We start from the raw sequence: 12991 nt of genomic DNA, 5'->3' as shown, positions 1-12991 counted from the left end.
AGAAAAGAAGAGAGAGAAGACGGCAATACAGATACATATAGAGACTGAGAATTGAATTGTATTTAGGTGAAAGGCTATGTTGGAGTGCACTTGGAGTCTATTTCTGTCTCCCTTCCAACTCTCTTGGCCAGGCCTTGGAGCACTGAACCTCATTAGATGATTGGATGGCATGAGATTATAGTCAACTACACCTTGTAATGTTATATCATATGTACAGAAAATTATCTAGAGCTATCTTTACTGAAAAAGGAGGGTCATTTGTTTGCTTGATTTGTGTTTTTACAGAATGTCAGTGTGCTATGTCAGGTATCCTGCATTGCATGTTGGGGGGCTGTCATGAATGTGATACCTAAGTGATGCCCACACTAGATATGTACAAATACTCTGTGTGTGTTGACTCCAGGATTTTGTAGCACTCCAAAATGCTGCTGTCATCTTGGAAAAAAAGCACATGGCTGCAGGAGTAAAAGTACAGCACACTGGAGAGGCCATTCATTTATTTTGTGCACACGAATTCCTAAGCCCTGAGCGCAAAGTAGTAAATCAAGGTCATGAAATCCTAATTTATGCATATGATTTACTTCTCTTCCATTCTCAGTTTGCACTCTCTCAGATTGCTAAAATTACATTGTAATTACTGTTACATTGTACTGTGGTCTAAGGAAAACATGCCCAGATTTAATGGTTAAGCTGACAGCAGCCCTCTGTGTACTTGGGGTTCTTAGCAAATTGAGAGATCAAAATAAGTCAGTATTGCAAACAAATTAAGATTTCAACGCCTTGATTTAGTATTTTGTGGAGACGATTTCGTACATAGTGTGCATAAAAAGAAAAAAAAAATCTGTGTCCTCTCCAGGGCTCTGTATAAAAGATGGTGATGTAATTTTTATGGCTTTTTTTTTTTTTTTTAATCATACTTAAAATGTATGTTTCCATAGCCAGTGTCCAGTGTGCAGTGATTTTTGGACCCCTTAGTTTGCGAATCTGGCACCTTGTATGAAGTCGAAAATAAAAGGGGCAAAATAATCATTCATGTCTTCATCCCTGTGGATGCATCTTTTTTATCTAACAAGAGCGATATGCACCTTTACTCTTACTAACGTTCAAACAACTGGACTATGACTCCAGAGAAATAATATATTTTGGTGTCAGGTTTTGGGTAATTATTTTGTCACCTCAGGGAACTGCAGGTTTTGACTGAAGTTCAATGGTCAACATGTGCAAATAGGTCATTAAAACTTTTCTGTTCTTTCAACATTAAGGAGGCCTATTCGCTCCATCTGTTTGTCATACTTTACCCATTAATTCAGGCCTTTTAATCCTAGAAACTGGATTGAAAGTTAGTCAATGAATCTGTTTGAAAAGATTTGAAAAGATTTTGATAATCAAAATCTTCAAATAATTTTGTTAACTTTTAAAGAGATTGGCTTCATGAATTGGTTAAATAAGAAGTTAATTGAACCCATCCCTGGTGTATATGTGTGCGTGCGTGCGTGCGTGCGTGCATGCGTGAATATGTGTATGTGAATGTGTGCTTGTGTGTGATAATGTGTTGCATGCATGCACAAATCTGTATGCCAGCAGCCTATGACGCATGTGCGTCTGTATCCTGGAGACAGTGGGTGTTTAATATAAATATATATTATGTAATACACACAAAGGCATTTTACTAAGATGCTTTCAATTCTTTTCTTTTCTTTTTTTAAATTATTTAACCATTATTTTTCAGAGTAAGTCAGTTAGAGATTTCCTTCACATTGTGCCAGAGACCACATGCTCAGATATTGTAACATTGCATAACAAGTTATGGACATATTAAACTAATGGTGAGAAAGAAAGACAGATAGAGAGAGAGAACAGTGGCGTAGTCTTAAAATAATCAAGCAAACCAGATTTGTCTCTCCTAATTCTCCTCAACAGTTTTCGGTCCATGCCAGCTGAATAATGGGTCTTGGCTCACCCGTGATTCTGACCCAGAGGGTTAATGTTTCGGGTCAGAGTGTGGGGCTTCATAGCAACAGCAATAAGAACACTGCTGTCTGCTCTCCTGATAGATGACCAGTTGTGTTGATGGCTTAAAGTTTCCCATAAACCCTGATTGCAAAACACACATGCACACAAACACCCAGGCAACACACACAAATACACACACTTGCCTGTACAAGAGTTTCCACTCAGCTAATCTATCTTTATATAAATAACTGTGCTTCATTTTGCTGTGTTTGTTGGATGTGATTTTCTCATCAGCAGTACATATCCACTTAATGGCACACAATGGCTTATCTGACATAAATCATAACCTCGACCGCAAAACCATACCACCCGCCATGTAACGGAACAACGAGTAAGCGACTGGATGCTGGAATAATTATTCTACCACATTTAGCTGAGAAATACCTTTTTTTCCCCTTCCCAGGATGATGGAAGTGCGCTTTTGTCCAAGAAATACCTTTCACTCTATATTCAACTAGTTCCAAGGCAGCAGCTGCTTCAAAGCGTTTTCTTGGGACATTTAGTGGTTGTTTTAATCATGAAGAGAACAATGTGATCATACCTCAAAATAGATGGTTCTGAAATAAAATCTGAAGTACAAATCAGAGATTATTATTAGTATTAAATGCTGATGCCCCATAATATTTTCAGTTCACTCCACCTGGATTAGTGATGTGCTTTTCTTGTGAGAGCGTATCAGATACTTAATACTAAAGATGATGCCCTTGTGAATTGTTTTTGCACTGCGTAAACTTTTAAGACAGACAGCAACACATTATCTGGTCATACTCAACTCAAGTCTGTCTTCAAAAGGGTTCAGGTACTTTTCAGGTGCACTTAAATCTTGAATAATTTTCTTAGCGGGAAACATTTTAAACAGAAAAAAATCTGGTGTATATATACTAAACCATCGGAGTTGAAATGCTGTTAGTTCATCGCATCATATTGACCTAGTGGTAAAGTCTTGATTTACATCCCAGATTGCTTTCAGGACATCAAGCCAATTTTCCTAACAATCTCGTAGTGCTGTAGTGCACTGCAGCGATGTCCCATCACTAGGCCTATTCATTCACAATGTGCCTTTGCATATAAATTTAGAAATTTGCACATAAATTGAATGGAAATCATCAAAAACAGAGCTACAACAGCCCTAGAGTCCCCACTGACTTGCCTTGTCATATTAAATGCTGATGGGAAGCCACTTCTATCAGCAACACTGTTGTGACAGCATAAGAGTTCCTGATAGAAGTATTGGAAATCAATAAGTAAGGCTGTACCCGGGGTTGGTGTGGTTTGGTGGTTTGAGCATCCAAAGTGTCACCGGTTATATAGCAGCAGCAGCCAATGAGACAGTCCCTGCCATGTCTTGACACTGATTCCATTGAGAAACAAAAGAATATTCTGGGTAACATGTCAATTTGTGTTTTCTAATAACATGTAAAGCCCATAACCCGTACACAAAAAAAGAGATGTGAGGAGAAGTCTGGCCATGTGAGACTAATGACCCAGTGATCCCGTGTTGGACGGGAGCAGAGTCCCATGTCCATGACAGCCAAGCAGCCAGCGGTCATTACATAGGCCAAGTGGATCTGACAGTCTGTGGTCAGCCTTGGCAATGGCCTCTAACATCTCAGTGAGTCATTGAGAATATATGAGCCATTTAATTTGGCCTGGCTGTTTTCGGCTGATTAAATTAGCTATGGCATTATGGGATATTTTGAAAGAAAAATAACATGTTGTCATGATTTTATCTGTGGACAAACGGGTGCTTTTATATCAGAGTAACAAAATATGAGTCCTAATAATGTGATTAAACCTATTGAACCCGAACCTGTCTTGTATTGTTAGGTTAGAACCACATCTAATTAGGGTTAACACACAGGCAGATAATGACTCCTACAATGGAGAACATGCTGAGAGACAAAATGAAAGCTGTTCTTAAATTGTTGTAATTACAGATGGAAATTACTTGGTTTTTCAGTCTCCAAAGCATATTATAAATCATTATGATAGGAGATGAATTATACGTCGCTTGTGTTGGAAAGAGCATGCAAAAAGGTTATCAAGTGTATCACAGAAACACCACGCAATATATCATGTTCCTAATAAAGAGCTCATGGACACAGGGTTTGTGCATCTATAGCAGGATATATGTCTTTGTGTGTGGATCTTGGACAAAAGTGGCTTCTGAATAGCAGCTGAGCCATAAATTTCATCTTTGCAAAGCTCACAATGTACAGTTTTTGTTGAAACACTTTCACAGACATGATGATTCAATTCTCAGGCAATTTTTGAGGCTGCGGTTTTAACCCTGTTGTGACCACAGCTCCTCTGAAACGTGTGGCCACTTTTTCCATACTGTTCCCCTTTCCAAATAAAATATTACATAATTTGAATAATGAAATGATTTTGCACTTTTTGTGATGCCAGTTGCAATTCAAGCAATGACCTGATCTGGCTTATTGGAACTCTGTTAGCTGTCTCGTTGTGCTTTTGAAAAAAAAAAAAAAACATATGAAAATGAAAGGGAGGATTGTCAGACCCCTGAGAACTGCCATATGCTGCTAATTTCATTGAACTTGACATGACTCACCCGTACAGCCTTTGTAATTGACTGAAACACATTAAAGTTTTTTCAGGTGGCATTCCCATTGTTTTGTCCACCTCCTGAAGATCTGCATGCTGAGTCAGATTTGTACAGCACAATTATAAGTTTAATATAAGAAGCAAAAGTTCCAGCTATTTCAATTGTTACTATAATTACATTACAGGCCAAAGCAAAATCCTTTAAAGAGATGGTAAACCCAGTTAAAAACTGGAATTTTGTTGAAGATAACACCTAACCACTGCTCACTGAAATAACTTTACAGTAACTTTATCAGGAGCAAACAACACATTTTGCCCATTGTTTCCTTCAGTGTCTTCAATGAGATTTTCCTGCAGCCGACCAGCGCCTGATTCCAAATACTTTTATGTCGTGACTTCAAATACTGACTTGCTCTGTAGAAGTGCTTGATTTGAGGTACATGTTGGCTGGCTCCTCTGCTCTTTCAAATCTTAAACATACAGGCAATTAGGGCCAGTGGATTCAAATAAAAGGAACAGCACTGACGGTTTAATCATGACGGTGAAGTCCAAGTTGTATAACTGATGCACACTCAGTATACTTTTGCACAATTATAAACCTTACTGCCCTGGTTACTGAAGCACCCATATATAACCCGCCACAAGAGCAAACATGAGCATGTAAACCTTTGTAAAACCTTACATAACCAATTAATTATAGGTAGCCTCATTGCAGTCCTGGTCAATGTGTGCCCATAAAGTAAATTACCTTTTTTTTTTTTTTTTTTTTTTTTTTTATGATACACTTTGTAGGACTCATTATGTCTAGAGAATATGTAGACTCCTGTTTGTAGCAATAGGCCTATTGTAAAAAGAAAAAAAAAAAAAAAACTCATTTACTTCACTTGAGGGAGATAATATTATTCAGAGGAAAAGCCTGAAGAGAAGAGTTGGCCTTTGATCTGTACAAACTCCTTTTCTGACGCTTATTGTCCAACACTCTTTCAGGGGCTTGGGTTTGACATTAGGACACTGATTTTTTTCAAAATGCACAGTAGGAGCTCTGTTAAGGAAAAAGCATGGTGGAGTGATTGTGGTCTTATAACGCATGGAGTGTAATAGATACAAGCCAGAAAAAACAAAAGAAGCATGTATGCTGGCCATGCAGTTTGCTGAGACATTCATGAGCACAAGCCAAGGCAATGCCAGTGACAAAAAAAAAAAACAATATGGAAAACCCTAAATCATTTGTACTGTGATGTCAACAAACTTTAAGAAACTTTTTTCTTTTATTTTGTATTGCAGGGTAAGACACTATGTTCTTTACTGATTAAATCCCAGAACAATGTCTCACCTGGAAGAATGACAGACCTGACACTGAACAAAATATTTTTCTCCCTTGTCTCCCTTGTGCATATAAATTGGAAATTAAGGAGAACAAAGAAAGAGTTTAGAGGGTAAAGGTTCTGAATTCAACATTGGATACTGCTCCTTGACATTAATCAAGCTACATACAGTATGTCAATTAAAACTCTGTAATGAAAATGGTGAATTATCAAAGAGCATGATCGCATGTTGAAATGCCAGTGTTTAAGAGAAGGCAGCTCCTGAACAAGAGTTCATATCCCCAAGGCAGGGAAGAGGAAAGCCACAGAAAATCAGACCAGAACCCTAAACCCCCGTGAGTAATGGGGTAACATCACGGAAATTATTTAGTATGGCTGCTTTGGCTACCGGAGACACAACATGCATTCCCATGATTCCCTGACCCAGACATACAGTCCACAAGGAGGACATTGAACAGACTCCACAGTTTCTGCTGCTTATGAAACACATCGAGCCTGGAGCTGTAATAACACAGCAGCATGTCTGCAGTGACCCGTCTCAAAAAACAAGACACGACCATGAACCTGGAGAGCTGTTCCCTGCACTGTCCCGGTTCCTCCAGGACAAGACTGCCTGTAAACACAGAGGGGGACATAAAAAAACGAGCCGGGTCTCCACCGACAGGGACACAGCTCAAAAACATTCCCCCCTCACACACAAGCATGTAAACACAAATGCAGACACATCATTTCCTCCTTCAGAGCTGCCAAAACAGCAGGACCCCCACGGGAAGAAGCCGGTTGGGTGGCTAGCAAAAACGTCCCTCACACTGGTTCTGATGGGAAGATTAGCGAACGATGACACAGGATAACTGGGAGTACTTAATCATTCCAGTGAACCAGCTCAACCGGCCAGCAGGAAATTTTTAGAGCCGGGGTTCCTGTGTGAACCGGAGCTTCAGGTTGCACCCTCACCACAAGGGCCATCGGAAATGAGCAAGAGCAAATCTGGACAGTGTCATAAGGCCATGCAAGTGGAAGTAAAGATAACTACTTTCACTATCGCCACATGGATCAAATGAATTAAATAGCTGCTGGATACAAGCAGTCATTTGGCAGTAATGTGCCTTCGCAATGGAGACCATTGAACCTGACTGACCTTAGTATGGGTCACTTAGAAACCACAATGGCGTCACTCAAGAGGCAAAAACAGCTAAACAAGTGGGAGACTGGAGGGATGCCTGAACAAGAGGAGATATGAGAGAGAGAGAGAGAGAGAGAGAGAGAGAGAGAGAGAGAGAGAGAGAGAGAGAGAGAGATGTGCATGATTTCTGAAAGGAACAGAAATAAGCTACAAATAAAGTGGATGAATTAGAGGACATAAAAGTGAGGCCACAATATGTCACTGTACCTATGCTATAGGTGAACTTGGTTGGAAAATATCAAACTAAGCTTTTTATTTAGCAGAATAGAGCATAACCTGTCCTTTCTCTCCCTTTTTCTCTCTCTCAGTTCAGTTTAGTATTGCTGTACTGGTGTGCTGGTTCAATATTGCCAAAGCACTGTTTGAAAAAAACAGATGACAGAACAAAGAAAGCTTGTCTTGGACAACATTTATTAATTATGACAATTAATATCTTTGGTGTAGCTACAAGTGCATTCCTGGATAAACTGGACAGTTTTTTTTAACTTATAAACATTACTTTAAGAATTCATACCATCACAGGGTAGTGGATAATGCATGAGAGGGAGCGGAGACGGGTTGGGAAAGGAAAATAGTTTAATGTTTGCAACCTTTGTTCTCACCTGTCTCTCAAGTGAAAACATGCTACCACATATTTTGCAGCAATAAGTCATGCCAAGTCCTAAAAATATTTATATTTGTTCTCATTTGTCTGTCATTCTCTCTCTCTCTCTCTCTCTCTCTCTCTCTCTCTCTCTCTCTCTCTCACACACACACACACACACACACTTTTCGGCAGCTCCACATGTCATCTCACCATTTAGGAGTTATAATAAATAGAGTGTTGCTTTGCACAGAATGAATAGCCATATTTGGTCTCTGTAGGCCTGAATGAAGGTCCATTCAGTTTGATATTTGACTTCTAATAACAAACACCAAACCTGGATGAATCCAGCATCATGGTCCTTGGACAACACCACCTCTGTCAAGGAACTTTAACCAGCTCATTTGTGATATTATTGCACAATGCCGCGCACAGAGGAAGTGAGCAGAGCTGAACAGAAACAGCTTTAAAGCCAACATTCCAGTCTCCTGGTCAACAGTCATTCACCCATTTCAGTTCACTGGACACATCTCCAAACTGTAGGCTATATATAGGCGAGTTTTATTTCTAGTTATCCCTTATGTTGTTGTACTGTTTCCTTTAGGGTCACTAAAAAAAAAAAAAAGAAGAGGAAACCGACTTCTAAATGTTATGCTTAGACAGACTTGGTGTGATGGAGGGTGTGTCCACGTCGCGGGAGGGTTTCACTGTGCACTGCAAAAAAAAAAAAAAAAAAAAAAAGAAGAAGAAGAAAAAAGAAGGAAAGAAAAAGAAAAAGACAAACATTCATTGCACAGTTTATTTAGTTAGGGTTTTCTTGAAAACAATTGTCATTTCACTGACTACATCTGTCAATGAAGTGAGGTAGCTGCACTTGCACTTGAGAATTATTTTGAAAAGGGCGGCTCACCTTGATGTCGGGGTGATTTCATTTAATTCAAGTCAGATATTTTATATTGACTTGCGTCGGGCGCAAGTGAAATCATGCCACCTGTATGACTGGTATCACTTGTTTAATGCCCGACGGGACGCACTGGACTTGTTTGAGAGGAGCAGCCTACATGCTTCTATGACATAACACTTGGCCAAATTGGCCTCTTGAAGTGGATATTTTTTGCAGTGTATCCGCTTTACGCACACGGTGCCTGAAATTTGATTCGAGTTTAAAAGGTACCAGCAGCAGTCAAAGCCCCACAGACCTCTGAGATCTCTCCTCAGCATCAGGTGGCTCCATACCGAGAGGACTGGCGCTTCACCGCCCCTCTGGCACTAAGAGTGGCTTTGACGCACAGAGGGGCAATGCCACGCGCACTGCTCCTGACCATGAGCGGCCCCTGAACGGAGTCAGCCAGTCACGGGGTTGCAGTCCCACTTACGACTCTACGATGGGAACACCTGACAACTACAGCGTCCAGCCGAACGGGACCGACCCGTTTGGAAGAAACGAGGAGGTGGCCAAAATTGAGATAACGGTCCTGAGCATCACCTTCGTGGTAGCAGTGATCGGGAACGTGAGCGTCCTGCTGGCCATGTACAAAACCAAGAAGAAGATGTCTCGCATGCATCTGTTCATCAAGCACCTCAGCCTGGCCGACTTAGTGGTCGCCTTCTTTCAGGTGCTGCCGCAGCTCTGCTGGGAGATCACCTACCGCTTCTACGGGCCAGACTTTCTGTGCAGGATAGTCAAGCACCTTCAGGTGATGGGCATGTTTGCGTCCACCTACATGATGGTGATGATGACCGTGGACCGTTACATCGCCATCTGCCACCCGCTGAAGACCCTCCAGCAGCCCACGCAGCGCTCCTACATCATGATCGTTTCCACGTGGATGTGCAGCCTGGTGCTGAGCATGCCTCAGTACTTCATCTTCTCCCTGAGCGAGATCAAGAACGGCTCGGACGTCTACGACTGCTGGGGCCACTTCATCGAGCCGTGGGGCCTCAAGGCGTACATCACCTGGATAACCGTGGGCATCTTCCTCGTCCCCGTGGTCATTCTCATGATCTGCTACGGGTTCATCTGCCACAGCATATGGAAGAATATCAAGTATAAGACCAGGAAAACAGCTGCGGCCGCTGCGACTAAGAACGGTCTGATCGGGAAGAATTCCGTTAGCAGCGTCACCACTATATCCAGAGCCAAGTTAAGGACAGTGAAAATGACTTTTGTGATAGTTCTGGCCTACATTATATGCTGGGCACCCTTTTTTACAGTGCAGATGTGGTCGGTATGGGATAAAAACTTCCAGTGGGATGGTGAGTAGCGGGATGGTGATATATGACATCGCCTGACCCTGTGTTATTAAAGTAATCCCTGTACCGAATTTTAAAACGCTACGGCTGCCCGAGTGACACATAGTGTAACCTTAGAAGAATGTGCATGGAAAGCCTTTGGTCACTTGCCACAAATGTAAAAATCAGTGCGCAAACGAGAGAGAAATCCAAGCGCGCATAGCCATTACGCGCGAGTTTATTTATATTTATTGATTTATTGTTTAGAAAAAAAACAAACAAACATATATAGTAAAATAGATATCATTTGAACAAAATCTATTTGGAAGGAATTGCTTAAATTTGTTTATTGATTAAATTCGCCCGTTTTAGGTTAAGTTTTCAGTTGAACCGATCGATCCATTATTTGTTTCATATTTGTTTTACTTTTTTTCCTTAGAACAAGTGAAAATTCTTCCTACTGGGTTAAGAGTTAGACATTAGATGCATCATTAGGCAGGTAGAATTAGGCAGATAACTTCACTTGATTCAAGGAGATACTTGAAATGAGTTTCACTGGAAACAAGTGAGATTTTCTTGTTCATTTACATATTTTTTCCCGAAGATTTTTTTTTTTTCGGTAACATTTTTCTCCATACCAGATGAATGGCAGTGCTTATGGATATTTTCCAGTGTGCCAGATGTTCTGATCATTTCCCCCCCTTCTCTTCCTCATTCTCTCTCTCTCTCTCTCTAGATTCTGAGAACACAGCAGTGACTCTGTCTGCGCTCCTTGCCAGTCTCAACAGCTGCTGTAACCCTTGGATATACATGATCTTCAGCGGTCATCTTCTCCAAGACTTTGCACACTGCTTCTGCTGCTGCCATAAAATGAGCACTGATTTCAAGAAAGAGGATTCGGACAGCAGTCTCCGAAGAACAACTCTTTTAACTAAAATTACCAACCGGAGCCCGAGCTCTGGCAACTGGAAAGAGCTGGACAGTTCTCCCAAGTCCTCCATTCCGTCCATCCAAGCAGAGTGACACCATAATGCCATAATGTAGCCCCAATATTTAATGATCTGGGAATGAACAGATGTCTGACAGTGGCATCAGTCATCAGGTACCATACATGGACACTACTGGAACTGATTCCAGTGCCCTAAACCCCACAGACTAAAGCAACATTTTTTCACTGGAAATGTAGAAAAGAGCAAAGGAATATAGCGAATATTAAACATGTTTTCTGAATGTTTTACATCGCAGTGACAGAAAAGAGTATATGGACATAATGTCCAGTGGATGTTTCCTAGATTCTCTGTGCAAGTATGTGCTTTTTTCACATAACATGGCCTGTAATGTGTGAAACATTTGGAAAAATGCTTGATGTTGACAGCCATGTTTTTGTTTTTTTGTTTTTTTTTTTTTTGGTGGGGGGGGGGTTTGGTGAGTACATTTAAAATAAATTCAAGTTTAACATCATGTGACAGGACCAAGGAGAGCTTTTGAAATGCCAACATGATTTCGTATTGATGACTAATGCTATAGGCGCTTTTCCACACACACACACACACACACACACACACAAAAAAACAACAACTAATATTTCTAAGTACTGGCTGTGTACTCCCTGCAGTACCACTCCAGCCAGACTGTTTACAAAGACTAGTGGCAGGGGCCGAGGGGCTTGTGGTGGGCTGTGGTGACACCATGTCTCTATAGATAACCATTGCAGTCACCATTTCCCTTTTGTTTTGCTTTTCATTTTATTTTTCCCTATAGTCAAAACCAGGCTGAATACATTTAAAAGTCTTATGTTGGAAATTATGCTCTAAACTATACCTTCTTTGAACAATTGAAAAAGACATTTATGGTTAATAAATCAACATGCATGGCAAATGGGGGAGGGGGCTTGGTGGGCGACACAGATAAGTGGGCATCTTGTGTGTGTCCATGTTTTTATAACTATTTTTAAAATGAATTTCAATTCACAGCCGTTAGCCTTTGCACACCCTAACAGAACGGCTTCAGCTCCTGACAGGCAGACGCAGATGGGGTTCTCCTTCAAAACTGTGTTCACTCACACACAGAGACGTAATGATGGGGTGGGGGTTCATAGTTAAACTGGATTGGCTACAGCTGTAGGAGTCCACCTATAGGACATCACAGACTCCTCCTCTGGCTTCCACAAAAACAATGCTGAGGAAAAGCCAACAAATTCCACACACACCACATCAACACATTTCCTGGCTCTCTGGCATCCTGCTCCACAATGGTTTCTGTTTGGGTTTCATTTGCACTCCTCACATTAGCAGTTTGCTGTACATTAATGCTATGTATGCTATACCATCGTGTCAATTCCACAAAAAGAATATACTGAAATGTTTTGAGTTTTCTTATGTTTTGTCACAGTATATTTGTACATAAAATGCACTTTTCAGTGTTAAATTGATCTGTAAATAGGAAGAATGTATGTAAATCTGTTCAACATAAGCTAGTATCCATCTGGTTTTGTTTGTGCACATAGAAATGAATTGGAATATCACAGAAATGTATATATGTTGAAATACATGAAATACAAACGTTGATGTACTGAACACTGCACTGGCTTTGTCTCTTGCCTTAACAGCCATGAAACATGATGTATTCAGAAGGTGAGAGTCGGCGCTCACAGAGGCTACAGCATGCCTCCCTTATAGCTAATAGTGTAAAACAGATGCTTTCCCAAAGAGCTGGTTGTGCCTCCTGCTGTTGCTGTAAAGCTACTGAAGACACAGTACCCTTTTCTCGTGAAAGCTGAGCAATTTTACCTTCATGAGCTCAGTACGTAAGCACTAAAATATGTCAAGCCCTCAGCACTGTTGGGAACATGCAACGGTGTGACCCTTCTGCTGAAAATAACAAGAAACAGAAACAGCTCTGTATGCAGAGAGGTTCCTGGTGGGACCTACAGCCTGATCACAGGGTATTTGTAGCCTTGCTGAGAATGATAATGGTAAATGGTAATAAAAACCTGACACACTTTGGCATATGATAGCAATAACACATTACTATATTAACAGGAAATTATAACTTCAAAAGACATATTACATGTTTTCAATTGATGATAAT

At 40.7% G+C, this 12991-nt stretch overlaps 1 protein-coding gene across 1 annotated transcript; it reads left to right on the top strand.

Moving 5' to 3' along the window:
• The first annotated feature begins 8889 nt into the window (after positions 1 to 8889).
• Positions 8890 to 12414, top strand: avpr1aa (arginine vasopressin receptor 1Aa). Its single transcript, XM_030054629.1, has 2 exons — positions 8890 to 9925; positions 10638 to 12414. The coding sequence occupies exons 1-2, from the start codon at positions 9055 to 9057 to the stop codon at positions 10922 to 10924; spliced, it is 1158 nt and encodes a 385-aa protein (XP_029910489.1). The 5' UTR covers positions 8890 to 9054; the 3' UTR covers positions 10925 to 12414.
• The last annotated feature ends 577 nt before the right edge of the window (positions 12415 to 12991 follow it).

Source organism: Myripristis murdjan, chromosome 6 (genome assembly GCF_902150065.1).
Source record: "Myripristis murdjan chromosome 6, fMyrMur1.1, whole genome shotgun sequence".
Classification (NCBI taxonomy): Eukaryota; Metazoa; Chordata; class Actinopteri; order Holocentriformes; family Holocentridae; genus Myripristis; species Myripristis murdjan.
Note: the sequence above shows the minus strand (reverse complement) of the source record. Positions and strands in the feature narration are given on the sequence as shown.

What these genes read in the sequence shown, in the direction of transcription:
- avpr1aa (XM_030054629.1), top strand. Translation starts at nt 9,055, where the DNA reads ATGGGAACACCTGACAACTACAGCGTCCAGCCGAACGGGACCGACCCG. An exon ending in TAAAAACTTCCAGTGGGATG is followed by an intron (nt 9,926 to 10,637) that starts GTGAGTAGCGGG and finishes CTCTCTCTCTAG; the next exon opens with ATTCTGAGAACACAGCAGTG.